General features: G+C 52.1%; 1 protein-coding gene across 1 annotated transcript in view; it reads left to right on the forward strand.

Moving 5' to 3' along the window:
- Positions 1 to 24,493, forward strand: part of CSMD2 (CUB and Sushi multiple domains 2) — a 242,166-nt gene that overhangs the window by 193,922 nt on the left and 23,751 nt on the right. The window contains exons 29-44 of the mRNA XM_040085973.1: positions 1,901 to 2,039; positions 2,540 to 2,727; positions 4,268 to 4,462; positions 5,231 to 5,347; positions 6,809 to 6,922; positions 7,017 to 7,112; positions 9,837 to 10,040; positions 10,954 to 11,078; positions 13,654 to 13,750; positions 14,588 to 14,692; positions 17,237 to 17,355; positions 18,444 to 18,513; positions 20,530 to 20,646; positions 21,462 to 21,671; positions 22,392 to 22,580; positions 24,184 to 24,361. Coding sequence (XP_039941907.1) covers positions 1,901 to 2,039; positions 2,540 to 2,727; positions 4,268 to 4,462; positions 5,231 to 5,347; positions 6,809 to 6,922; positions 7,017 to 7,112; positions 9,837 to 10,040; positions 10,954 to 11,078; positions 13,654 to 13,750; positions 14,588 to 14,692; positions 17,237 to 17,355; positions 18,444 to 18,513; positions 20,530 to 20,646; positions 21,462 to 21,671; positions 22,392 to 22,580; positions 24,184 to 24,361 — 2,263 coding nt within the window. The remainder of the gene's footprint in view (positions 1 to 1,900; positions 2,040 to 2,539; positions 2,728 to 4,267; positions 4,463 to 5,230; positions 5,348 to 6,808; positions 6,923 to 7,016; positions 7,113 to 9,836; positions 10,041 to 10,953; positions 11,079 to 13,653; positions 13,751 to 14,587; positions 14,693 to 17,236; positions 17,356 to 18,443; positions 18,514 to 20,529; positions 20,647 to 21,461; positions 21,672 to 22,391; positions 22,581 to 24,183; positions 24,362 to 24,493) is intronic.

Consider the following 24,493-nt stretch of genomic DNA (forward strand, 5'->3'; position numbering starts at 1 on the left):
ACCCTGTTGTAAAATTTTACCCGCCACGTCTTAAAAAATTAAGAAATATCTTTAAAAAAAATATCCTTCAGGTGTCCAGAGCTGTGATAAAAAAATGCTGATTTTCCAATACTACAAATTGTGTTTAAAGTTTATTTTCCAGCCAGTCTTAATAAGGAGTGACAAAGGATTTTGGAGGAATAATCAGTGAAATATCAGTAACTGGGGAGAAGCAGCCTGGTTGGAGCTAAAGTGGGAAAATCCAGCGTTAAATTTCGGGCTGATTTGGGGTGTTTAGCATTTCAAATGTGTTTTCCCCTCTTTGTGGCACAACTGCTGAACAATCCGGGCTGGGAGAAGCCCGGGAGCTTTGGGCTGTTTGAAGTCTGCATCCCTCCCAATCCCAGGCAGCGCTGGCTGGGTCCAGCTCCTGCTTCAAATCCTTTGGAGACTCCGGGTGGGATTTTCAAAGGAATCTGAGGGTGTCGAGCACTTGTCTCCCTCAGGCTTTTCAAAAAGGAGTCCTTGGATTTCAGTTTCTTCGGAGTTTTCCCCTGATGTTCCAGCCTGGGAGGGGGGAAGCACCTTTGGGGTTAAAATCAGGGTGAATGGGCACAGAAGAGATGCTGTTGAGTTCTTCCAAGGCATTTCTGGGGGACTTTCAGCCAAATTTTCCATGTCTGTGCTGTGATTTCCTGCTGTGTCCCAGAGGGATGAAAGTTGTCCGTGCCTGAATCTGGACTTGGTTGGAGAAGTTGCTTTAAAGCTTTGGAGAAGGATCTGTAATCTCTATTTGGATATTTCTAGAGCAGCCCCACTGTGTTTTTCCTGATATTTTTCTTATCAAAGCCCACACAACAATCCTGTGTTCTCATTCCTTCATGGAAAATCCTTCCAAGATTTATCCCATCACTTCTGCCCCGTCCCAGCGTGTTTCCCACTCTGTAAGCTGCTGTCAGACCCCCCCACAAGCTGTGCTCTCCTTGCTCTCATCCCATCCCAAACATGGGAGGGTTGGTGGGTTCTTCCAAGGGATTTTTGAGTGATTTCCAGCCAAATTTTCCATATCTCTGCTGTGATTTCCTGGTGTGTCCCAGAAGGATGACATTTCTCTATTCTTGGACTTGGGGAAAGGTCTCTAATCTCTACTGTGACATTTCTAGACCAGGCCCACTGGGTTTTAATTGATATTTTTCTTGATTTTTTTTCATTATCAAAGCCCACGAGGCAATCCCACGTGCTCGCTCCTTCATGGAAAATCCTTCCAAGATTTCTCCCATCATTTTTGCCCCATCCCAGCTCGTTTCCCACTCTGGAGCTGCTGTCAGGACCCTCTTCCTCTCGCCTCATCCCAAATGCCTGAGGGTCGATCTGGAGGGTTGAGAAAAACTGCAGGAAAAAACTGACAGGAAGAATATCAGTCATGTTTTGCCACAGTGGGAAACACGAGCGGGCACTTTGAGCCTTTAAAAAGTAGTAATTGATTTTTCAATCAGCTTGGCATTTAATGTGCTGGGAAGTGGAGTAAACACGACCGAGCCGTTTAGGCCCGGACGCGTTTTTCACCTCGTTACAAATGAGCAGGCCTTGACAGGGAGTTCCATAAATACGGCAGAAAAGTGGAAGGTTCCCCTCTCTCCCCTCCTCACGGATTTTAGGGAGGTTGTGGTGGCGTCCAGAGCTCTGTTCGTGGTGTTTGTCCCCCGTGGAATGACGGAGCCCTCGCCCGGCAGAGCCGCCACAACCTCGCGTCGCTCGTGAGCCTCGGGGTCGCTTCCCGCTCAAATACCCCAGGATCCTGTCGCTGTCTTAAGCCCTCCCGTCTATCCGCACCTCCCTCTTTTTTCCATCCCTGCTTCCCTTTGGCTGCTTTTGCCTCCTCCCTGCTCCAAAGCCTCACCCTCGGCGGGTTTTCCTGCAGCTCCGTGTGGCGGGATCCTGACGGGCCCGGCGGGGGTGATCCTGTCCCCGCAGTACCCGGAGCCGTACCCCCCAGGGAAGGAGTGTGACTGGAAGCTGACGGTGTCCCCTGACTATGTCATTGCCCTGGTGTTCAACGTGTGAGTACCCGAGGGTTTGGTGCCGTGGCAGCGGGGAGGGGTGCTCGGGGTGTGGACGTCCTTCGCTCTGGGCAGGAGCCAACCCAAAGCTGCTGGAGCTGTCCCATGCCCCTGGATAATCTGTTCTGATGCTCTTCTTGTGAGGGGAGAGCCTCATATTCCAGCTGCAGCTCCTCTTTGATACTCAGAACAGGATCTGGGACAGCCCAGGAATCGCTGCAGCAGCTCTGGCTCAGGCTCTGACTCCTGACTCCATCCCCGCTCCTCCATTCCTCACACGTGGGATGGAGGCAGGAATGTCCCCTCTGCCTGGCAGGAATGTCCCCTCTGCCTGGCAGGATTCTGGAGCAGGAGCAGCTGGCAGGAACATCCTGCTCGGCAGAACTTTGGAGCAGGAGCAGTCAGTCCCTGCCCTGGGCTTCCACACCCCAGGACCTCGACGCAGAGCTCTCCTGGAGTGATGTGTCCCTACTCCGAGCTCTCCCCCTTCACTTTCGCAGCTTCAGCCTGGAGCCTGGCTACGATTTCCTGCACATCTACGACGGGCCTGACTCCCTGAGCCCCCTGATTGGGAGTTTTTACGGCTCCCAGCTCCCGGAGAGGATCGAGAGCAGCAGCAACAGCCTTTTCCTGGCGTTCCGGAGCGACGCCTCCGTCAGCAACGCCGGCTTTGTCATCGAGTACACAGGTGAGGGCTGAGGTGCCCCTGTGCTTGTTCCCAGGTCATTCCACCTTGTTGGAACGAGTGGGAGAGGCTCTGGATGCTGTGGGGAACTCCTTCCAGGGGGAATTCTGGTGTTTTGCCATGCCCAAAGCAGGGGGTGGGGAAAGGGAGTGAGTCCCTCTTGCCAGTGGGAGGAGAGAGGGAGGTGAAGAGGAATGGAGTGAAAGGGGAAAAGAGGGGAAAAGTGGTGCTCAAAGTGTCCACACTTTGTGCATCAAGACCCCACTGAGCCCAGGAGAACCCAGGATTTCAGGGTTTAAAGGTTGAGGATACAAATGTGTGATGGGCAGCGAGGGTTGATCAGTGCGTGGCTCCCAGAATCGGTGCTGGAACAAAAAAATTCCCATCCTTTTGTGCCCCATTCACTTGGATCATCTGGTGCAGCTGCTGTGGACAGGAAACCATGAGATGATCTGATTTTTCATGCAGAAAAGCAAAAGCAAGACCTGTGGGCTTCAGTTTCCTGTTCCTCCTCCCACACCTTCCCCAAAATCTGAGAGCCCCTGATTTAATGCTTAAGCACACTTGAATTGTTCCCAGAGCCACTGCTCTCAGAAAAGCCCTCATCTTTAATGAGCAATTTCCAAATGACAAAAGAGCAGGATTAATCAAAGCCTCTAATTATATTACAGGCAGGAAAAAAAAAATAAGAGAAAGAAAAAAAAAAAAAAAAAAAGGCAAGAAGAAGAAGAAAAAGAAGAAGGAAATAAATAACTTAAGTTCTGACAGCTCTGTAGTGTTCTCTGGAATTTTTATATGGAAATGGGATTTTGAACTCTGCAGGGCTTTTTTTCACTCTCTACCTGCCAGGAGGGTGGAGCAAGGTGGGGTTTGGCCTCTGGGAACAGGGCCAGGATGAGAGGGAGCAGCCTCGAGCTGTGCCAGGGGAGGCTCAGGTTGGACGTCAGCAGGAATTTCTGCATGGAAGGGGTGGAATCCCTTCCAAGGACATGGCACAAGGAATAGATAAAAGAATGCCAGACTGGTTTGGGCTGGAAAGGACCTTAAATAGACAGGGACACCTTCCACTATCCCAGGCTGCTCCAAGTTCCATCCAGCCTGGCCTTGGACACTCCCAGGGATGGGGAATCCACGATTTCTCCCCATCTCAAATATGATTTGTCCTCCTGGCACTCGGTGCTCCCGTGGCAAGGTGGGGATGGGTCACAGCTTGGCCTTGGTGATCCTGAAGGGATTTCCCAGCCTCAGCAATCCTGGGATTGTGTGAAATTGAAGTTCTGCATTCCTGCTGGGATTTTGGGTGCCTGTGTGGGAACTGGAGCCTCCCTTCTCCCAGTGCTGAGCGCCACAGGAGGATCTGGAGCAAGCAGAATCCAAACCAAATCCAAAATCCAGACCCTGCAAATGGTGCCGGTCCTTGTGAAAATACACCAAATTCCCAGATAAAAAAAAAAAAAGCCTAAAACTGCTCCCATTTCACTGATGAAAACAGCAGAGGAGCTGTGCCAGGGGAATAAAAACCCTGGGAATTCTTTCCCCGCAGAGAACCCCCGGGAGTCCTGCTTTGACCCGGGCTCCATCAGGAACGGCACCAGGGTGGGCACGGACCTGAAGCTGGGCTCCACCATCACCTTCTACTGTGACGGGGGCTACGACATCGAGGGGGGCCCCACCCTCACCTGTGTCATGGGAGGGGATGGAAAACCCACCTGGAACAAGCCTCGCCCCACCTGTACAGGTAAATCCCACGGGAAAGGGCTGGGGGAAGGATCTGCCCGGAGCCGGATCCCTCAGCGCGTCACTCTTGGAAAACTGGGTGGTCATTTACAGGGGTTTTCTCAGTTTTTACATGATTTTTTAGGGGTTTTAGCAGGAATTATTTGTTGTTTTCAGGGGTTTAACAGCTCTTCTTTTAATAAGAGCTGATTTCTGGGAGTTTTCTTGAGTTTTCTTTGGAGGTGGGCAGGACACTGGACACGGCTGATCCAGTGCCTGATGCATCCCGAGTGCCTGGCACAGGGAGGGAGTCAGGAATCCACTCAAACCCTGGCTAAACCTGACCCTTGCTAATCCAAACCCTCAGTCTTGGGCGTTCCTGAGCCGGGGCAGAGCTCAGTGACAAAACAAAAGGGTTTTTTTCTTAGAGTTTCTCTCGGGTTATTTTGTTTTCTTCTCTGACTTCATGGTTTGCAGTCAGACTCGAGCTAAGAAGGGAATCGAGAGGCAGCTGGTGGGTGGAAGGAATGAAATCCCTAATTTGGGAAGGCTCTGGCAGGGAGAACTGAGGGAAGGTGGGAAAAGGAGCTCATTCTGTGAGGTGAGGAACAGTGCAGATCCCACATTAATGGCGTGGTTTGATAATTCCACGTGGAGCCAGCACAAACTCGGGGTGGGATAAACCCGATTTTTCCAACGAGAACTTTCAGGGAGCAGCACCTGGAGCAGGGAATGGTGGCTGGGGACATTCCCAGGCTCCAGGAATGCTCCATGATCCTTTCCCTTGCAGCTCCCTGTGGAGGGCAGTACACGGGCTCAGATGGAGTCGTCCTGTCCCCAAATTATCCCCAAAACTACACCAGTGGCCAGGTGTGCCTGTACTCCATCGTCGTGCCCAAGGACTACGGTACCATGCTTGGAATTTTTATGGGATTCTCTCCTTGTAACTCTTATTTGCTGGGTTTTTAATGATAATTTTTTTAATAAGTGCATGCAGAACTGGAGATAAGGCAGATGGGAGGGCAGCGAGTGCTGCTGTTGGGTGTTCTTTGTGCTGGAGTCGGAGAAAATTCTGGATTTGTCCAGGTCTTGTCCGAAGCTCAACCCAATGGGAGCCAATTGCAGCTAATCAATAATTTTGTCCCTCTGTGGAATTCTGCACTTCTTGTTTCGTAGGCAGGGAAAGGGGATGAATCACAGAAAATTCCCACTGGGCTGGGAATCAGTGGGAAAACGTCGTGGCAATGAACCTGGGGGAGCCTGGTGCTGCCTCTGGAATTTGAGGATAAATAAAGGGCTCCCGTTTTTCCAGGCCTTCACTCAGGCCTCGTCCCTGCCTGGAATAAAGACAGCTGAAACACAGGACAAAAGTTGTGCTGGAGAAATGGATCCCAGTTTGGAATGCTGGGAATCCTGGGGGCTCCTGTGCAGGGCCAGGGGTTGGGCTCAGTGGTCCTCAGGGTCGGTTTCAGCTCAGGGGATTCCGTGAGTCCATGGAAATGCCGTGGCTGCGTGGCCTGGCTGTGTAGGGTGGCAGTGGGGATGGCAAGGGGATGGGAGTGGGATAACAATGGGATGGCAGTGAGGATGACAGTGGGGACAGCAGTGGGGATGAGAGTGTGATGATCATGAGGACAGCACTGTGGGGACAGCAGTGTGACACTGGTGACAACAGTGTGGTGACAACGGGGACAGCAATATGGGGACAGCAGTGTGGTGATGCTGGGGACAGCAGTGGGATGACACTGGTGACAGCAGTGGGATGACACTGGTGACAGCAGTGTGGTGACAGTGGTAACAGCAGTATGGTGATACTGGTGATAGCAGTGTGGTGACACTGGGGACAGCAGTGGGGGGACAGTGTGATGACAATGGGGACAGCAATATGGGAACAGCAGTGTGGTGATGCTGGGGACAGCAGTGGGATGACACTGGTGACAGCAGTGTGGTGACAATGGTAACAGCAGTATGGTGATACTGGTGATAGCAGTGTGGTGACACTGGGGACAGCAGTGGGGGGACAGTGTGATGACAATGGGGACAGCAATATGGGAACAGCAATATGGTGACGCTGGGGACAGCAGTGTGGTGATACTGGGGAGAGCAATGTAGTGACATTGGTGACACTGGGGACAGTGGTGCGGTGACACTGGGGACAGCAGTGTGGTGACAGTGGTGACAGCAATGTAGTGACAAAGGTGACAGCAGTGTGGTGACACTGGGGACGGCAGTGTGGTGACACTGGGGACAGCAGTGTGATGACATTGGTGACAGCAATGTAGTGACAATGGTGACAGCAGTGTGGTGACACTGGTGACAGCAGTGGCCGGTCCCAGCCCTGTCCCTGTCCCTGTCCCTGTCCCCGCAGTGCTCTTCGGGCAGTTTGCCTTTTTCCAGACGGCGCTCAATGACGTGGTGGAGGTGCACGATGGCCCCACGCAGCACTCGCGCCTGCTCAGCTCCCTCTCGGGCTCTCACTCAGGTAGGGAGCTGCTCCCTGTCCCTGTCCCTGTGTCCCGTGAGTGTAGCTCGTCCCTTCACCTCTGTCTCTCCTGTTTTCCCTCCTCCCCATCCAGGGGAATCTTTGCCGTTGGCCACCACCAACGAGATCCTCATCAAATTCAGCTCCAAGGGTCAATCCACAGCCAAAGGCTTTCATTTTGTCTACCAAGGTGAGTTCAGGTGTGTTCTGGAAGTGTCCTCGGGTTGCTCCCAGGGGTGTCCTGAGTGTCCTGAGCAGGGAATATCACAGGGAATTAGGATTCCTTCGGGAGCAGAGCTCTGGCAGGGCTGTCTGGCTGCTCTGGGTACTTCGTATTCCTCTCTTTGATTCCCACTCAGCCTGAACCCTGCACTTCCCAGGATTAGCATCAGCCCCATCCCGGCGTGGTGCCTGGAGTCACGCAGGGAATTTGGAGATTTATCCCGCAGCAATTCTTCCCAGTGGCGTTTTTAGCACTTTGCAGGGTGTAAGCAGCTGAAATCCCGTCTGGCAGCTCGGAAATCCTCCCTCTGTGCGTGTCACAGGCTCGGGGCTGTCACACTCCTGCCCCTTGATCCTCTCAGTAACAGCTTTGTGCTGCGCTGGGCGAGAACAGCTCAGGGATTTTATGGGGGTAAATAGTAAATGATGCACGGAACGGTGGGAAAGCAGAAGGGATTTCTCACCCACGTGCTCCCTGGAGTTATCTCTGGGAACATCCAGGCTTTTGCTGCAGAGAGGGGACAGACACCGGCATGACCCGAGCCTTCTCCAGGAGTGAAGCCAGGCATGGTTTGGATTTTGGAGTAGTTGGAGATCTGTTCTCTTGAGTTCCTGCCTAATGAGTGTGAAACAGCCTTGGTTGTGATTGCAATCTTCAAAGAGCTCGGCAGAGCAAAGGTTTTGATGAAACCAGGGAAGGTTTCCTCCTCCCTCCTGCAAGGGCTGCATGGGAAGCAAGAGGAAAAGGGTGAGCTGGCTCTGATTTGGATCTGCCTGGCCAGACTCTAATTAGCTAAACACTCACAAATTTAAAGCAACTCAGAGGAAAATATTAATTGAATTCTTCCTCGGTAATAGACCTGGTTTTTTTGATGAGTTTTCTCCTCACTTATCTGCCAGACTCATTCCTGTCTTTGACTGTAATTCCCACTACTCAACAGGAGTATCAACAATTTCAGCACCGTCACAACTTAAATCCCCCTTTTCTTGCTATTCCAAAGAAGATTTTTTTCCAGTTTCTGTTCCTTCATGGCCACGAGGCCCAGGGAGCTGAGGAACCCAAAGGGTTCTCCACGGAGGCTCCTGCATGGGGTGACAAAACAACCTTTTGGGAAGCCGCTGCTATCCTTTGGTTCCCCTGGGTAAAAAACAACCTTTTGATGTGGGGAAAGTTCTCTGGAGGGAGACAGCAGGGGAGGAAAAAGGAAAAAGGGTGGGAAAAAACCTCCAAGATCTTCAAGCCCAATGTTACTCCAAGTACCCCCATGTCCACCCAGCCGTGTCACCAAGTGTCACCTCCACTCTTGTCTGGCATGGAACCACTTGAATGGGGATCACTTGAGCTGGCAGAACTGGGATTGAAATTTTCCTTCTCTTTTCAGTGGTCGTGCTTGGATTCAGGCATTCTTTAGGATTTAGATACTTTGGAGTTTGGGAATAATCACTCAATGGTCATGCCTGGATTAAGCCAATCTTTAGGATTTAGGTATAATCAGTCAAAAGGCACGATTGAATTCAACCAGTTTTTGGAATTGAGGTACAATCAATCAATGGTCACGCCTAGATTAAGCCAGTCTTTGGGATTTAGAGATAATCAGTCATGTTTCAACTGGTCATGTTTGGATTCAGCTCTTCTCTGTGGTTTACTTTGGGGGTTAGGAGTGAACAGGTAATGGTCATATTTGGGTTCAGCCCCTCTTTGGGATTTAGATACCTTGGGGTTCAGATATAATCAGTCAGTGGTCAAGTTTGGATTCAGCCCTGATACTTTAGGCTTTTAAATACAATCAATGTTAAAATTTGCATTCAACACCTCCTCGGGGTTTAAATACTTCGGGATTTAAGCACAATCAGTCAATGGTCAAGTTTGGATTCAGCCCCAATATTTTAGGGTTTTAGGTATATCAGTGGTAAAGTTTGCATTCAACACCTCCTCGGGGTTTCGATACTTTGGGGTTTAGGTATAAACGGTCAATGGTCATGCTTGGATTCAGCTCCAGTGTTTTAGCTAAAATCAATCAATGGTTTTACATTCAGCACTTCCTTAGGGTTTAGATGTAATCGGTCAATGATCAGGTTTGGATTCAGCCCCAATATTTTAGGGTTTTGGGTACATCAATGAAGTTTGCATTCAACACCTCCTTGGGGTTTCAATACTTTGGGGTTTAGGTATAATCAGTCAGTGGTCATGCTTGGATTCAGCTCTGATGTTTTAGGTAAAATCAATCAATGGTTTTACATTCAACACCTCCTTAGGGTTTGGATATAAGCGGTCAATGATCAAGTTTGGATTCGGCCCCGGTATTTTAGGGTTTTAGGTGCAGTCAACGATCAAGTTTGCATTCAACACCTCCTCGGGGTTTCGAAACTTTGGGGTTTATACCTAATGGTCATACCTAATGGTCAATGGTCATGTTTGGATTCAGCTCCGATATTTTAGGTAAAATCAATCAATGGTTTTACATTCAACACCTCCTTAGGGTTTGGATATAATCGGTCAATGATCAGGTTTGGATTCAGCCCCGGTATTTTAGGGTTCTAGGGTACAGTCAGAGATCAAGTTTGCATTCAACACCTCCTCGGGGTTTCGATACTTTGGGATTTCGGTGTAAAACCGACGGCTCTTTCCTCCAGCAGCCAACGCTCCCCGAATTAACGCTGTTCTGTCTCCGTCCCCCCCGCCCCCTGGCAGCCGTGCCCCGCACCAGCGCCACGCAGTGCAGCTCGGTGCCGGAGCCGCGGCACGGGCGGCGCCTGGGCAGCGACTTCGCCGTGGGCGCCGTGGTGCGCTTCGAGTGCAGCCCCGGCTACGGCCTGCGCGGCTCCCCCGCCATCCAGTGCCTGGCCATGCCCGGGGCCCTGGCGCAGTGGAACTCCTCCGTCCCCACCTGCGTGGGTAGGTGGCACCCGGGGGGCCGCGGGGAGGTGGGAATGGGGTGGATGGGGGAAAAAAAAAAACAAAACGGCTGGGAAAACCAGCGGGGTCTCGTTGGGAGCGGCGCCGCTCCGCCGCGGGTTGTCCTGGAAAGGGGTGGGTGTTGGTGGTGTTGGTGGGTGTCTTCCAGGCTCCGGGGTGTTCTGTGGGGGAAAATCAGCAGCGAAACAAAGGCAGGAAAATAAAGTAAGAGAAAGGGAAAAAAAAAAAAAAAGGGAGAAAGAAAAGAAAAAAAAAAAAAAGCTGTTAGAAGATGAAAAAGAAGAAGGAAAGAAATATCTGAGTCCTGATTTAGGATGCTAGCGGATACACTAACGAAGTGTGAAAAACTTCTTTTAAAAGCCTTTTGCAGTTCTGCCCGGAGAGGCTGTGGCTGCCCCATCCCTGGAAGTGTCCAAGGCCAGGTTGGACAGGGATTGGAACAACCTGGAATAGCGGGAGGTGTCTGGGTGAAGGGATTTGCTGATCTTTAAGGTCCCTTCCCACCCAAACCATTCCATGATTGTCTAATAACAGTACAAAGCCCAGCCTGGCTCTGCATAAGAACAGTTTAACTCCAAATTCGAGGGAATTGACATTTTGATCCAATATTCATTGGATCTGGGACAGCATCTCAAATAAATCAGATCTGGCTGAAAGCTGCTTTCACCTCCTCTGAAGGAGAGCAGCTCCTGGAGATCATCCTCACGTGTTCCCCAGACCCAAGGAATGTACCCCAAAAGCTGCACCAAAAAAAAAACCAACAAAACAACCCTACTTGAAAAAGGATTATTCCTCCAAACCTCATCCCGAAATCACAACCAGTTCTTGATTTCTTGTCATTTTAACCACGTTTTTAGCACAAAGCCAATTCCTTCTGCTTTCCTCGCTGCAGTGCCCTGCGGGGGGAACCTGACGGAGAGGAAAGGAACCATCCTGTCCCCGGGCTTCCCCGAGCCCTACCTGAACAGCCTCAACTGCGTGTGGAAGATCACAGTGCCCGAGGGAGCAGGGATTCAGGTACGGGATTCAGGACGGTGTCCTGCTTTGGAAGGACAGGTGTCTGCTAAGGAAGGCAGGAGCCTCCCTTGGGATGGAGATCGGAAACCCCCTTACTCTGGCACAAAAAAGGGGAAATTTGGGTTAAATATTAGGGAGAAGTTTTTTTATTATGATTGTCCAGAGAGGCTGTGGATGCTCCAACCCTGGAAGTGTCCAAGGCCTGGTTGGACAGGGCTTGGAGCAATCTGGGAGGTGTCTCTGCCCACGGCAGAGGTCTGGGGACGAGATGAGCTTTAAAGTCCATTCCCAAACCTTTAAAATGCTTTGATCCCCTGTCTCTGGCCTCCCACCAGTGCTGAGGTCTCCACTTCCCTGTGGCACCGGGATCTGTTGTCACCTCCTCACGACCCATCAGCTTCCCTGGGACATCCAGGGGAGAAAAACAAAGCCTTGGAGAACGATTTTGGCCCCCAGGACCTGAAAAAGCTGCAGGGAAGGGTCCCAGGGCAGCCCCCAGGGAGGGAATAACCACGGGGCTGGAGCTGGATCCAACCTGGCTCCGCTTCCTTTGGCTTCTCCGTTTTTAGATCCTAATCCCAGCATCGCTTTACCCTCTTCTTGCACTACAATTAAAGGTTAAACAGCTGTAAACCAGGGGAGGAGGTGAAACTGGAGCTTTCTTGGTAGCGGCACTCAGGAGCAGGATTTTTATGTAATCAGGGTAGGAGCTGGCACTTCTGCCATGAATTATTCATTCCCGGAGCAAACCTTCCTGAGTGAATTAATTTATACACGTGGCAGTAAATAGATGCAGATCCCTTGTGAATCCACATGTCAGACTAGAATTAGGACCTTAAAAATGTTTATTCCGTTAAGCTGGAGGAGGTGGGGGGGAGAAGAGAGGAGAATAAATAATTTAGGCGTCGAAAGAGCAAACAAAACGCTCATTCTCACTCCACTTCCAATAATGTAAATCACAATGGGGGTGTAATGAGGCAGGAAAAAAGGGAAAAAAGGGTCAGTGGGAGCAGTGATGGCTCCGTGGGGGTCACTGCGATTCCTGCTGGATGAACTCCGCTCATTTTCTGCTAAAAAAAAATACTTGGGAGGAACTTTACAGCCGGTTTTATGATCCGGAGTAAATCAAGGAAGGAAATGGGTTTAAATGGCTGAAGTGGAGGGATTTTTGTTATTTTTTTGAGTTATTTTGATTTCAAACGAAGGGTTTTGATTTGATATTCGGCAAGGCAGAGGTAAGCGGGGGATTGGGGTGGGTGAGGAAATCAGGGAATAAGATTTGGGGGGAAAGGGAGGGGGCTCACACGTGTGTAGTCAAAGTTTGAGGGCAGTGAACACTCCTCACTGCTCATTTTTCCCGATTTTCCAGCACTCTCCTTGTTTGGAGCCAAGTTGTCCAACTCATTTATGCTCCTGGTTTAGATTCCTCTTGGGGCTTTATTTCCCTGCCAATTTAATTTGAGATACCCGGTGTTGGAAAATCTCATCCAGACCTTACAGAATAAATCTAGATTTTTTTTTTTTTTTTTTTCCCCAAAGCCGGTGGGTTTTGCTCAGATTTTCTGCCTCACTCTCACCCCGTTCACCAAACTTTGGTTTTTTAATGGGGCGCTGGAGGCTTTGAACCGCCAGCATTTAGGATTTAGGCAAAATCCCTGTTAATGGTAAAGCCGGCAAACAAAGCTGTGCAATTCCGTGCTTGCTCAAGCACGAGCTGCTTTTCGGTGTAAATGCAGATTTCTCAACTCTGCTTTTCGGTGTAAATGCAGATTTCTCAGCTCTGCTTTTCGGTGTAAATGCAGATTTCTCAGCTCTGCTTTTCGGTGTAAATGCAGATTTCTCAACTCTGCTTTTCGGTGTAAATGCAGATTTCTCAACTCTGCTTTTTGGTGTAAATGCAGATTTCTCAACTCTGCTTTTTCGGAGTAAATGCAGATTTCTCAGCTCTGTTTTCTCGGTGTAAACGCAGATTTCTCAGCTCTGTTTTCTCGGTGTAAATGCAGATTTCTCAGCTCTCCGGATGTTTCTCATCCGAGGATTCGTGTTGATGTTCCGAGTAATGGAGTCAAGCGACTTCCTAAAGCATCCAAACCTTACAGGGCGTGGCAGGGAAAGGTGAAATCTGAAAACACAGCTCGGGTGGCTCCACTAAAAGCTGAGGGACAAGGCAGGAACTTGACTGGATTTTGAAAATCATGTTGGTTAATGTGAGGGGGGTTTGGGGTTTTATTTTAGCTCCAGGTTGTTTGAAAGGACTCAGAGTCTTTGGGGATTTCTCCAAACAGGGACAAAAAAGGGGATGGGATTCTAAATCAGCTGGGCAGCTCCAGGAGCTCTGGAGCAGCAGCAGAAAACAGAATTCCTGCTTGGAAGTTTGGTGGAAAATAGCTGGAAAATCCCAGTGGGAATGGCCAAAGGCAGAAGTCTCCGAGTTTTGCCCGTGCTGGACTCCCGGAGTGTGTAAACTCAATTAGTGACCCTTTAATTGCTATGAATTTGATTTATTACCATTCTTTCAGAAAGTGTGCTGTTAATTTGTTGGTGTTTTTTTTCTTTGTCTTGTTTCTCTCTGCAGATCCAGGTGATCAGTTTTGTCACGGAGCAGAACTGGGATTCCCTGGAAGTGTTTGATGGAGGGGACAACACAGCCACCATGCTGGGGAGCTTCTCTGGTAGGTGGCAGCTCAGCTCCTGCCTCCCTTCATTCATTCACCTCACAAAACCAAACTTAACTGCATCAAAAACTCGGAATGGTTTTTAAATAGAATCTAATAGGGATTAAAATAGAATTTAAATAGAATGTAAATAGAATTTAAATGGAATTTAAAGGGAACCGTGTGCTCTGTTGGATTGGGAATTTCGACTCCGCCTGCCTGTGGGAAAGGTTGAGAGGGAGCTTTAAACACAAAAGCAGCGCGGTTTTATTCCTGGAAACGGGAATTCCCTCAGTTTTGCTGGGCTGTGAGGCCACCACACCTGGCAGGGTGACCTGGCCTGCCTGATGAGCCCCAGAACGGGTGAAGGGCTCCAAAATAAACTGTATTTTCCTTTGGACGCTGGGGAATTGTGGCTTTTAGCAGGGCAGGGAGGAGCCAGGCTCCAGGAGCTTTGAAAAGGCATTCAAATGCAGCGCCACTGGCAGAACCGCGCCCCAAAATCCCGTTTATTTAACACATGTGCCCGAAGTGCTCCGAGCTTGAGGGTCTGGGGTGGAACTTCCTTGTCCTGCTGCTGCAGCAGCTTAAGGGAAGGAAGGAATCCCGAATTTTCCCTGCGCTCCACCCACGCTGTTTCCCATCCCTTGAGACTTTTTTTGCTGAAATCCTGGAGCAGCCCCTGGAAGGGCTCTGGGTATTTCTCAATTGGCCTCATTAGGGCCTGATCAAAACCAAGAGGAGCTCGTGGAGTTGAGAGAACTTTGCGTTCTCAGCCTCTCCCGCCGCAAAAATCCCCGAGGAGGAGGCGAGAGCTGCTCCGCACTGCCTTTTGTGCACCTCTTGTTTTGCCAGGAACCACGGTGCCTGCGCTGCTCAACAGCACTTCAAACCAGCTCTATCTGCATTTCTATTCCGACATCAGCGTCTCCGCTGCCGGCTTTCACCTGGAATACAAAAGTAAGAGCGGCTCCCAGCCTTGATCCCGCAGCTCCCGGGAGATGGGGAGGTGCCGCGGAGAAGTGGGAGAAGGAAGGAGATGCTGCGGCTCCCTGCTCCCGGGGAGGGAGGGATGGATCGGGGAGAGACGGAGCAGAGGGGCGGGGTGACCCTCATCGTGCTCTTGGTGGCGCAAAGGGATGGAAAAAAGCCAGGGGTGCAGGGCTGGGATCTGGGGGTTAGGAAAATTAATCCACAAACACCAGAGGTTTGTGTCCAAAAAGGAGACAGAGGAGTCCTTTTACTTTATTCCAATAAAGGGAGAGGCCATGGGGCATTTCCCCTGGGGTCTCTCAGATTTTGGAGGATGCAGCCTCCTTTTTATCCCAATTTCCCGGCCACATTTCCCTCTCTCTTTCCCCATTGGCTGAGGGACTTGAGAGGCACAGACTTCCTGAAATGCCTCAGATTCCCCTTTTAATGTATAACCCCCCCTAATTTTTAATTCTTATGGGATCTATGGGTTTTCCCCATTGCTGCTTTCATCTTTCGATAATCCAATTTCATTTATAAACAAACCTACAGTTCGTTAGTAAAGGCAAATTTCTTCTTTTCCATCCATCAATCAGTGGAATCCTTCCCGTTGTTTCTCTCATCTCTCAGCGCTGGTTTTATCTACCAGCAGACCCGGGGCTCGTTTGTAGAGACAAATCTTGTCATTCCTCTCATGGGCTTGGGAAGTGCTCCTGCAGCTCCCTGGCTCATCCCAGGCGTGCAGAGCAGGGAATGCTGAGCTGCAGAGACACGTGGGGACAGCTCTGTCTGTGTCCCCAGTCCCCCTCGGAGCACTGCAGGATTGGTTCCTGCTGGACACTGGGCTCATAACTGGTTCTGAGCACGGCTCAGGTCTCTGGAGCCCAGCCACATTCTGCCGCTTTGGGTTTCTTCCAAGGCTGCAAATGGATTTTTGGACGGTGCAGTTCATTCTGTAAAGTGGCCACAGGAATGCTGCCCGAGGAGCTGTGGCTGCCACATCCTTGGAAGTGTCCAAGGCCAGCTCGGAGCAGCCTGGGATGGTGGGAGGGGGGAATTGGATGATTAAGGACCCTTCCCACCCAAAGCAGCGTGAGGATCTCTGCAATGGCATGGCCGGGACTGTGCTTCAGAGCCAACCAGCGCTAAACCTTCCAGGATTTGCTGCCTTTACACACTGAAACCTTGTCCATTATTGAATCCAGCAGGGTTACAGCCACCACGGGACTGAGAGAGGAAAAAATGTGCCCGGCCTGTGCTCTGGGAGCTGCAGGAGTCCTCTCGCTGTGGCTCTGCTCCTGCTCCACCTCCATTCCAATCAATAAATCCTTTGAGCACCTTCCTGCAGAAATCATGGCCAGGTTTTTTTCATGAGCCTGGGGATTATCAGCCCTTGGCTGAGGAAATTAATAGGTGTTGATTTTCAGGGCAGCTGGAAATAATGTGATTTCTGCTCTGTTTGTACAATTGGAATCTCCCAGCCCTGAGCCCCAGGTGTTTTTTTTTTTTTTTTCCGTGTTCCTTCTGGGAGGAAGTTGGGAGAGATGAGCTAAAACAGAGGAGGAAAACTCTGCTTTCTCCCTCGCTGCGTTACTCAGGCTGAGCTCTTACCTCTGCCTGCTCCAAAGCCAGGAACAATTTGGGAGTGAGTGAAAGGCACTGATGTGAAGGGGAAGTTATTTAAAGCCGTTTTCCCTCCTGCCTCTCTGAAGGTCAAGCAGCACATCCAGGAGTGGGGAGGGAACGCGCTGGGAAGCGTGACCGGGCTGCAGGAGGAGGCTCAGCCTCTCCTGCTCCTTCTCTCCTTTGTTTTCCCGCCGCCGGCGGCTCTGGGGGGCTGGAGCAGAGCGGGAGCCGTTGCAGGGATGCAGGAGGTCGCGGTGGAGTGGCAGCTGCCAGCACAGGGAGGGTGGTGCAGGGTTCCTTCTATCTCCCTGGGGTGTGCAGAGGGGAGAGGGAGAGGTGGGAGAGAGGAGAGGGAGTTTTCGATAAAGAGGGAGATGTGGGAAGGAAAGGGAGATGGGGAAAGGAGAGGGGAGATGGATGGAGAGGAGAGAAAGGAAAAAGGGAAAGGAAAAAGGGAAAGGAAAAAGGGAAAGGAAAAAGGGAAAGGAAAGGGAAAGGGAAAGGAAAGGAAAGGAAAGGAAAGGAAAGGAAAGGAAAGAAAATGAAAAGGAAAGGAAAGGAAAGGAAAGGAAAGGAAAGGAAAGGAAAGGAAAGGACAGGAATGGAAAGGAAAGGAAAGGAAAGGATAGAAAGGAAAGGAAAGGAAAGGAAAGGGAGATGTGAGAAGGAGAGCCCATCACCCCACACGAGATGTCGCAGGCTGTTAATCGGGTTTGCAGCAGGATATTCCCAGCTGTAACTGTGGGAATGGACACGGGCTGCCCTTGGAGAACCCAAAGGAAGGGGAATTTCCCCACCCGGAGCCTGTGGTGGCGGCTGGTAAAACGAAAAGCGTGTTCCCATCCCTGCAGCCCTCAGCAGGGCCCCGTCCCCACCCCTGAGCTCCCACCTGCCTTCCCTCCACAGCCGTGGGCCTCTCCAGCTGCCCGGAGCCGCCGGTTCCTGGGAACGGGCTGAAGATGGGCGAGCGCTACCTGGTGAACGACGTGGTGTCCTTCCAGTGCGAGCCGGGCTACGCCCTGCAGGTACGGCGCTGCCGGGGACACCTGCGGCTCCAGCTCGCACAGCTTCCAGATTCTGCCCCGTGCAGCGTGTAACTCTGCACTCCACCCAGAACAGGAGCGGGTTCTCCTCACGGCTCAGTCAGAACAATCCTTTTCCTGCCCCCATTGCAGCTTCAGGCCAAAAAAAGCGCAAACAGCAGCGAATTGAGGGGAGAAATCTGGGAGGATGGGACTGCATCACCTGGAGCTGGAATTGGACAATTAACCCCAGTGTGGGAACGGACCAAAACTTATAAAAGTGTGAAAACTCCTGATTTGGGTCCATCTTGTGCAGAACCACAGCCAGGCTCTTGTCCTGCCCAAGGTGCATCCTTTGAGGTCCTTTTAAAAAATCCCTATTTTATTCTTTAACTCTGTCCAGCCTCTGTTCCAGGCCGCCTCTTTAGGCATCACCAGAAGGATTCCTGCCTTTCTGTGTTCTCTGTGTTCTTTGCACAACTATTTGTACCTCTGTTGTTGTGTCTGTGGCCAGTCCCAGGACTTTTCCCTGCCTTCTCCCGCGGCAGAAGGACAAAACACATTCCAGAGCTCCAGGCTGGGGCTCCGAGGTTCCTCTCTTGGTTCTTCCTGGGAAACAAGGGTGAAACCAGCTCTTGGAGACACATTTCCATCTGCAGAGTTTAGTCCCTGTCTGAGGGGGAGGATTCAGAGGTGGCTGAATTACCTCACCGTTTATGCCTCTAATTGGTCATTTCTGTCGATTATGCCAATTTGCTAAATTTGTAGAACTGTATTCACCCCCATTGCAGGGGTGGGCATTTTATGGACGTTTTTTTTCCATATCTTCCCTTGGAATCCTCCAATAAAGACCAGCCTTTAGACTGCCTCCTACACTAATCTCCAAAAGCATCTCCAAAGTGTGTTGTTTTATTCCTAAATTCTTTCTCTAGCACCCCAGATGGGACGGGGATCTGGGAGACTCCCTTTGGATCAGCTCGGATCCGTCTTGGAAGGAATTTTTTCCTGGCAAGACAGGGACGAGGACGGGCTCCCCCTGTTCGTTTTCCATCCACCCCACAAACCCTTTGTCCTGTTTTCCGTCCCTGCAGGGTCACTCCCACATCTCCTGCATGCCGGGCACGGTGCGCCGCTGGAATTACCCTCCGCCCCTCTGCATCGGTAGGACTCGACTTCTTTCCGCCTGGCTGATGTTTGTAACACTTCCCTCAAAAAAAAAAAAAAGAAAAAAACACAAAGATAAAGAGCTGATTTGGAGAAATTCAGGTCGGTTCTGCAAGCGTGAGAGAGCGTGGGGGGGGAAAAAAAAAAAAAATCTTCGTTTGTTGCCAGGGAAATTGGTGCCGAGAAGTCCCCGTGGGCCGCCCGGAGCGCTTTGTTTTGGACGGTGGGGATGTGGCTGCAGCACAAAACGTGACACGCACAATTATCCCCCCTCAACACAAAACCGCTCGAAAGGCAAGGCCTAAAATTCCCTCCTGCTGGAAGCGGGTTGGTTTTATGGGCTGAGGATTTTTTTTGCTCCCCCCCCTGTCTGAAGCATGGTTTGTTTTTTATGGAATGAGTTTGGTACCACCAGAGCTGCTTCTTTCACTGGGGCCTGGTGTGTCCCAGGATCCCAACTCGCTGTGTCCACTCTGATGTCCAGCAGGTGACCACAGGTCACTTGTCCAGGGGGCTGTTTGCCCTCAGATCTGTTCAGAAAGGACTGGACATTCCATTTTCCCCGTGGAAGATCCCGAGGACAACAGGCCTGGAGGCGAAGGGAACTTGCAGGAGCTGGGTTTGGTTTTTTTTTTTTTTTCTTAATTATTTTCAGTCATTTGCTTTTAGCGAATGTAGATGTTTAATATTCATATTGCACATTTTGCAGCTCTGAGAGAGACATTTATGCATTTAATAGCTTTAGTTAACAGTTATTTCGGGCTCCTGCTGTTCCAGCTTACATCATTTGGCTTTAAAGTAATTATAAGAGCCAACAGTTCTTTTATCTGATGATCTGTGGGCCGAGAATAAATAGAGAGACATTTCCAGGAGGGTGACTGAGCTAAAGGACCCCTTCCCTCGGGAGCTGCTCTGAATGGAAGCAGAATCCCTTGGGCTCAGCTGGGAGATCCCAGAGATGGAGAAAGATCCCCAAACCTGGCAAAACGGCAAGTTTGGTTCTTTGAGTCAGCACCAGCCTCCCAGTGCAGCAGGATTGTGGCTGCCTGGGCTGTGCCTGTCTTCCCACATCCCTGGGGAAGGTCAGGCAGCTGCAGAGAGGCAGGAGCACGTCTGGGGCCAGGAGTGACCGTCACCCTGGTGCCTGTGACCGTCCTGGGGCTCTCTGTCCCGTGCCCGCCACAGCTCCTGCTCCAGGCACAGTTTGCGACTGTGCTCATTTTCTCCTGGTCTGCTTCCCCCAGCTGCTGGGGCTTCTAAATATTTCAGGATCAGTCCTGGTAAAGAGCCATTAGGAGGAAAAAGAAAGAGAAATCTTCTGGGAGAACCCTCGTTAGGAGCAAGTCCGGGGTAATGAATTATTGGACAAAGAGCCTGTGCCCGGCTGTCACAGCGTGTTAGGAGAGCTGGATCTGGCTGGGTGGTGCTGCTGGCACCGGCTGGAGGTCATCCAGATAAGCGTGAGAAGGTGCTGTCAGTGTTTAAATTCCCCGCAGTGCCTTTTGCAAACGCATTTTTGGGCCGTCCTGGCTGGCAGTCGGCTGCAGGCGGCGAGCAAACGCTCCGTGCTGGGTTTATCAGTGACAGACTGCCCAGGGATGGGCAGGAAAAAGGAAGAGGCTGCAGCTGGAGTCAAAACAGGATCACTCAGCTCCTTCACAGTCGTTTTTTTGAGGTGGTTAAGGATTCAGGCGAGTGCTGGTGCCTGATTTGATGTCTGTGGGCAGAGGTGTCCGTCCCCTCTCCCAGTGCTCAGATCTGGCTCTCCCTCTGGGATGGCCCAAACTGGATCCCAAACTGGATCCCAAACTGGATCCCTGGGCTCAGTCTTCATCCCCAAAGGCCAGGAGAAAGGCACATCCATGCCCGATGTGGCCCTGCGGTGCCTGGAAACTCGGTGCTGGCTCCTTTTTCTCAGCTGAGTCTTTAATTCCTTGATTTCTCATGGTCCTCAGGGATCCTGGAAGGGATCCTGTGGCTGGATCCTGACCATGAACCCTGTCGTTTTCCCAGCCCAGTGTGGAGGAACAGCAGAAGAGATGGAAGGAGTGCTCCTGAGCCCGGGATTCCCAGGGAATTATCCCAGCAACCTGGACTGCACCTGGAGGATCCTGCTGCCAGTGGGGTTTGGTGAGAGCTGGGTTTGGGTTGGTGCTATCACAGGAGAGGGGGCGAAAAATCAGGGAATCCCTGCCTGAGTTGGGTTGGGAGGAACCTCAAAGATCATCTCATTCCACTCCCTGCCAGGGGAAACTATCCCAGGCTGCTCCCAGCCCCATCCAGCCTGGTCTGGGACATTCCCAGGGATCCAGGGGCAGCCACAGCTGCTCGGGGACACCTCACCCTGACGGGAAGAATGCATTCCTGATCTCCACTCCAGAGCTCCTCGGTGCCACTGTGAAAGCTCTCTGTGTCCCCAGGGCAGTTAAAGTCCTGCAGAGTGCCCAGGTGCTGGGCTCTGCTGGGACTGGAGCTGGGGTTGGAGCTGGGGTTGGAGCTGAGATTGGAGCTGGGACTGGAGCTGGGACTGGAGCTGGGACTGGTGCTGGGGTTGGTGCTGAGATTGGAGCTGGGACTGGAGCTGGGACTGGAGCTGGGGTTTTGGTGGTAATGGAGCTGATGTTGGTGCTGATGTTGGTGCTGCGATTGGTGCTGGAGTTTTGGTGTTGATGTGCTTATGTTGATGTTGGAGCTGATGTTGCTGCTGATGCTGATGTTGGTGTTGATGTCAATGCTGATGTTGGAGCTGCTGTGGGTGCTGATGTTAATGTTGGTGCTGATTTGGTGCTGATGTTGGAGCTGATGTTGCTGTTGATGCTGATGTTGGTGTTGATGTCGATGCTGATGTTGGAGCTGCTGTGGGTGCTGGTGTTGCCACTGGTGCTGGTCCAAAAGCTCAGCTGCACTTTTAGACCCAAGCTCCTCCTTCCTTCCCCCCTCCCCAGGTGCCCACATCCAGTTCCTGAACTTCTCCACGGAGCCCAACCACGACTTTGTGGAGATCCGGAACGGGCCCTACGACACCAGCAGCGTCATCGGGCGCTTCAGCGGCGCCGAGCTGCCCGGCTCCCTCCTGTCCACCTCCCACGAAACCACCGTCTACTTCCACAGCGACCACTCCCAGAACAAACCCGGCTTCAAGCTGGAATACCAAGGTGAGGAGGGACAATCCCGCCCTCGGGGTGGTGGCAGGGAGGGTCGTGGTTGTGGAGTTAATTCCGTGAGGGTTTGATCCGAATGAGTGGAGAGGTGTGAGAGGAAAACCGTGTTTAATCCCAGTAACTGGGATCTGCTCCCCCTGAGGGCAAGGAACAAATGATCCCAGAGTGTCCTGTGATGCCCTGGAATTTGTTCCAGCCAGGAGGAGCCCTCGGAGTTTGCTTTGGAGTGTTGGAGCTGCTTTTCCCTCTCAGCTGAAGTCCAGGCACGTCCTGAGCTCAGCCTGGCACGGGGTTGGGTAAATAATGGAGCAGCCAAATTACAGAGCAGGGCTGGGGTGAAAGGAGAGAAAGTTGTTGTTAAAATGAAGTTTTAATCCTCGGTTTTGGGGCTGATGGGGGATGGAGGTGCGTTTTCCCCAGCTGAAGTCCTCGAGCACGTGTGGGTGAACAGAATCCCAGGATCACTGAGGCTGGAAAAGCTCTCCGAGGTGACAGAGCCCAGCCTGTGGCCACACCCAGCCCTTCCTTGGACACTTCCAGGAGCGGGGACTCCAAACCTCCCTGGGCAGCCCCTTCCCAACCCTTTCCATGGAGAAATTCCCCCTGATGTCCATCCTGCCCCTCCCCTGGCGCGGCTCGAGGCCGTTCCCTCTTATCCCGTCCCTTTTTCCCTGGGAAACAAAACACAAAACGTTCCTGCTTGTGTTTCCCCAGCCTACGAGCTGCAGGAGTGCCCCGACCCGGAGCCCTTTGCCAACGGCGTGGTCCGAGGCGCTGGCTACAACGTGGGCCAGTCCATCTCCTTCGAGTGCCTGCCCGGCTACCAGCTGATCGGCCACCCCGTGCTCACCTGCCAGCACGGCACCAACAGGAACTGGGACCACCCCCTGCCCAGGTGTGAAGGTACGGCCTGGGCTCACCTGGGCACATCTGGGCACGGCCCGGGTACATCCTGGGCACATCTGGGCTCACCTGGGCACAGCCTGGGTTCATCTGAGCTCACCTGGGCATGGCCTGGGCTTACCTGGGCTCACCTGGGTTATGGCTTGGGCTCACTTGGGCACGGCCTGGGCTCACCTGGGCACATCTGGGCATGGCCTGGGTACATCCTGGGCTCACTTGGGCACGGCCTGGGCTCACCTGGGCACATCTGGGCATGGCCTGGGTACATCCTGGACTCACCTGGGCTTACCTGAGTATGGCTTGGGCTCACCTGGGCTCACCTGGGTTATGGCCTGGGCTCACCTGGGCACATCTGGACTCACCTGGGCACAGCCTGGGTTCATCTGAGCTCACCTGGGCATGCCCTGGGCATGGCTTGGGCTCACCTGGGCACAGCCTGGGTTATGGCTTGGGCTCACCTGGGCATGGCCTGGACTTATGTGTGCTCATTTGGGCATGGCCTGTGTTTACCTGGGCTCACCTGGGCACAGCCTGGGCTCACCTGGGCTGGCCTGAGCTCACCTGGGCACATCCTGAGCTCATCTGTGCTCACCTGGGCTCACCTGGGCACAGCAGCTCAGCTCCTTGCCTCGGAGCGGGGCTGTCTGACGGTTTTACCTTTGCTGAATTTTGTTTACGACATTTAGCGCAGTGGGGTTTTGGGTGTCCACCCCTCTCCCCCTCCTGGCTGGTTCAGCCTTTCACCCCTCAGGCTGGTGGCCGGAATTCTGTGGGATTTACTTCCAGAAGGGTTCCGGATGAACCTTTAAGAAGTTCAGACCTGCTTGTTGAAGACTTCCCGGCCCATTTCCCGGGAGCACTGACCTTTATCCCAGCCCTGGCTCCGCAGGAGCTGTGGAAGGAGGGAGGGAGGTGATATTTGCCCTCTGCTAAATCCTCGAACCCCAGAGGGGCACAAAGAGCTGAATCCTCAGCTGCTCTCTCAGTGCAGGCTCAGGTGAGCCTGTCCCGTGCCCGGCTGGATACTGGGGGATACTGGGGGATACTGGGAGCGGGATTAAACCCTCCCCTCCCTCAGGCATCGGCTCTGCCAGCTGCAAACAACCACTCCTGCCCCGCTTTTGTGGTTTTAAGAGGCTTTGTGGCTCTGCAAATAGCAGAGGAAGGTTCTGGTCCGTTTGCTGCTGGTCTCTGAGCACATCTGGGCTCTTCCTGCCGCTAAAGTAACGTTGGAATCGCCTTTTCCTGCTTTTTTTTTTCCCCCAAAAAATTGTCCCTTGTGCCCGGCAGCGGGCAGGGAGAGCGTGCTGCCTCACCTGGCCCTCGCAGGTCAGCGCTGACAGCTCCTTTAATTAAAGAGAAGCTGTAATTGCGCAATCAAGGCACAGGCGCTCAGCTTTTCCACATTCCCAGGGAGCTTTCCCAGGGATCAGCAGCCTGGCAGGGCAGGGAGGGGCTTGGCCCCTCCGGATCTTTTGGGGAGCAGAGCCAGGCTGGGGGGAGCTCCAGCCTCACGCCCGGATCCTCAGGGAGGGATTTGTGGGCTGTAGGGATGTTTGAGGGGATTTTTCCTCACCGGGTCTGTGTTTCTGCTCCCCTGCAGTGCCTTGTGGCGGCAATGTCACCGCCCAGAACGGGACAGTTTACTCTCCTGGCTTCCCCAACCAGTACCCGAATTCCCAGGATTGCACCTGGCTCCTGACGGTGCCCGTGGGATACGGGATCCACCTGAACTTCACCCTGCTGCAGACAGAGCCCTACAACGACTTCATCACCGTCTGGTGGGTGCAGAGGGTCGGGAATTCATCCAAAGGCTCATTTTGGGAATTAACTCCTGGCTTGGAAACAGCAGCAGCTGGGAACGGGACCACCAGCTTCCTGGTGTTTTGGAGGAGGGAAAAGAAGTTAGGATT

Source organism: Hirundo rustica, chromosome 25 (assembly GCF_015227805.2).
Source record: "Hirundo rustica isolate bHirRus1 chromosome 25, bHirRus1.pri.v3, whole genome shotgun sequence".
In the NCBI taxonomy this organism is placed as follows: Eukaryota; Metazoa; Chordata; class Aves; order Passeriformes; family Hirundinidae; genus Hirundo; species Hirundo rustica.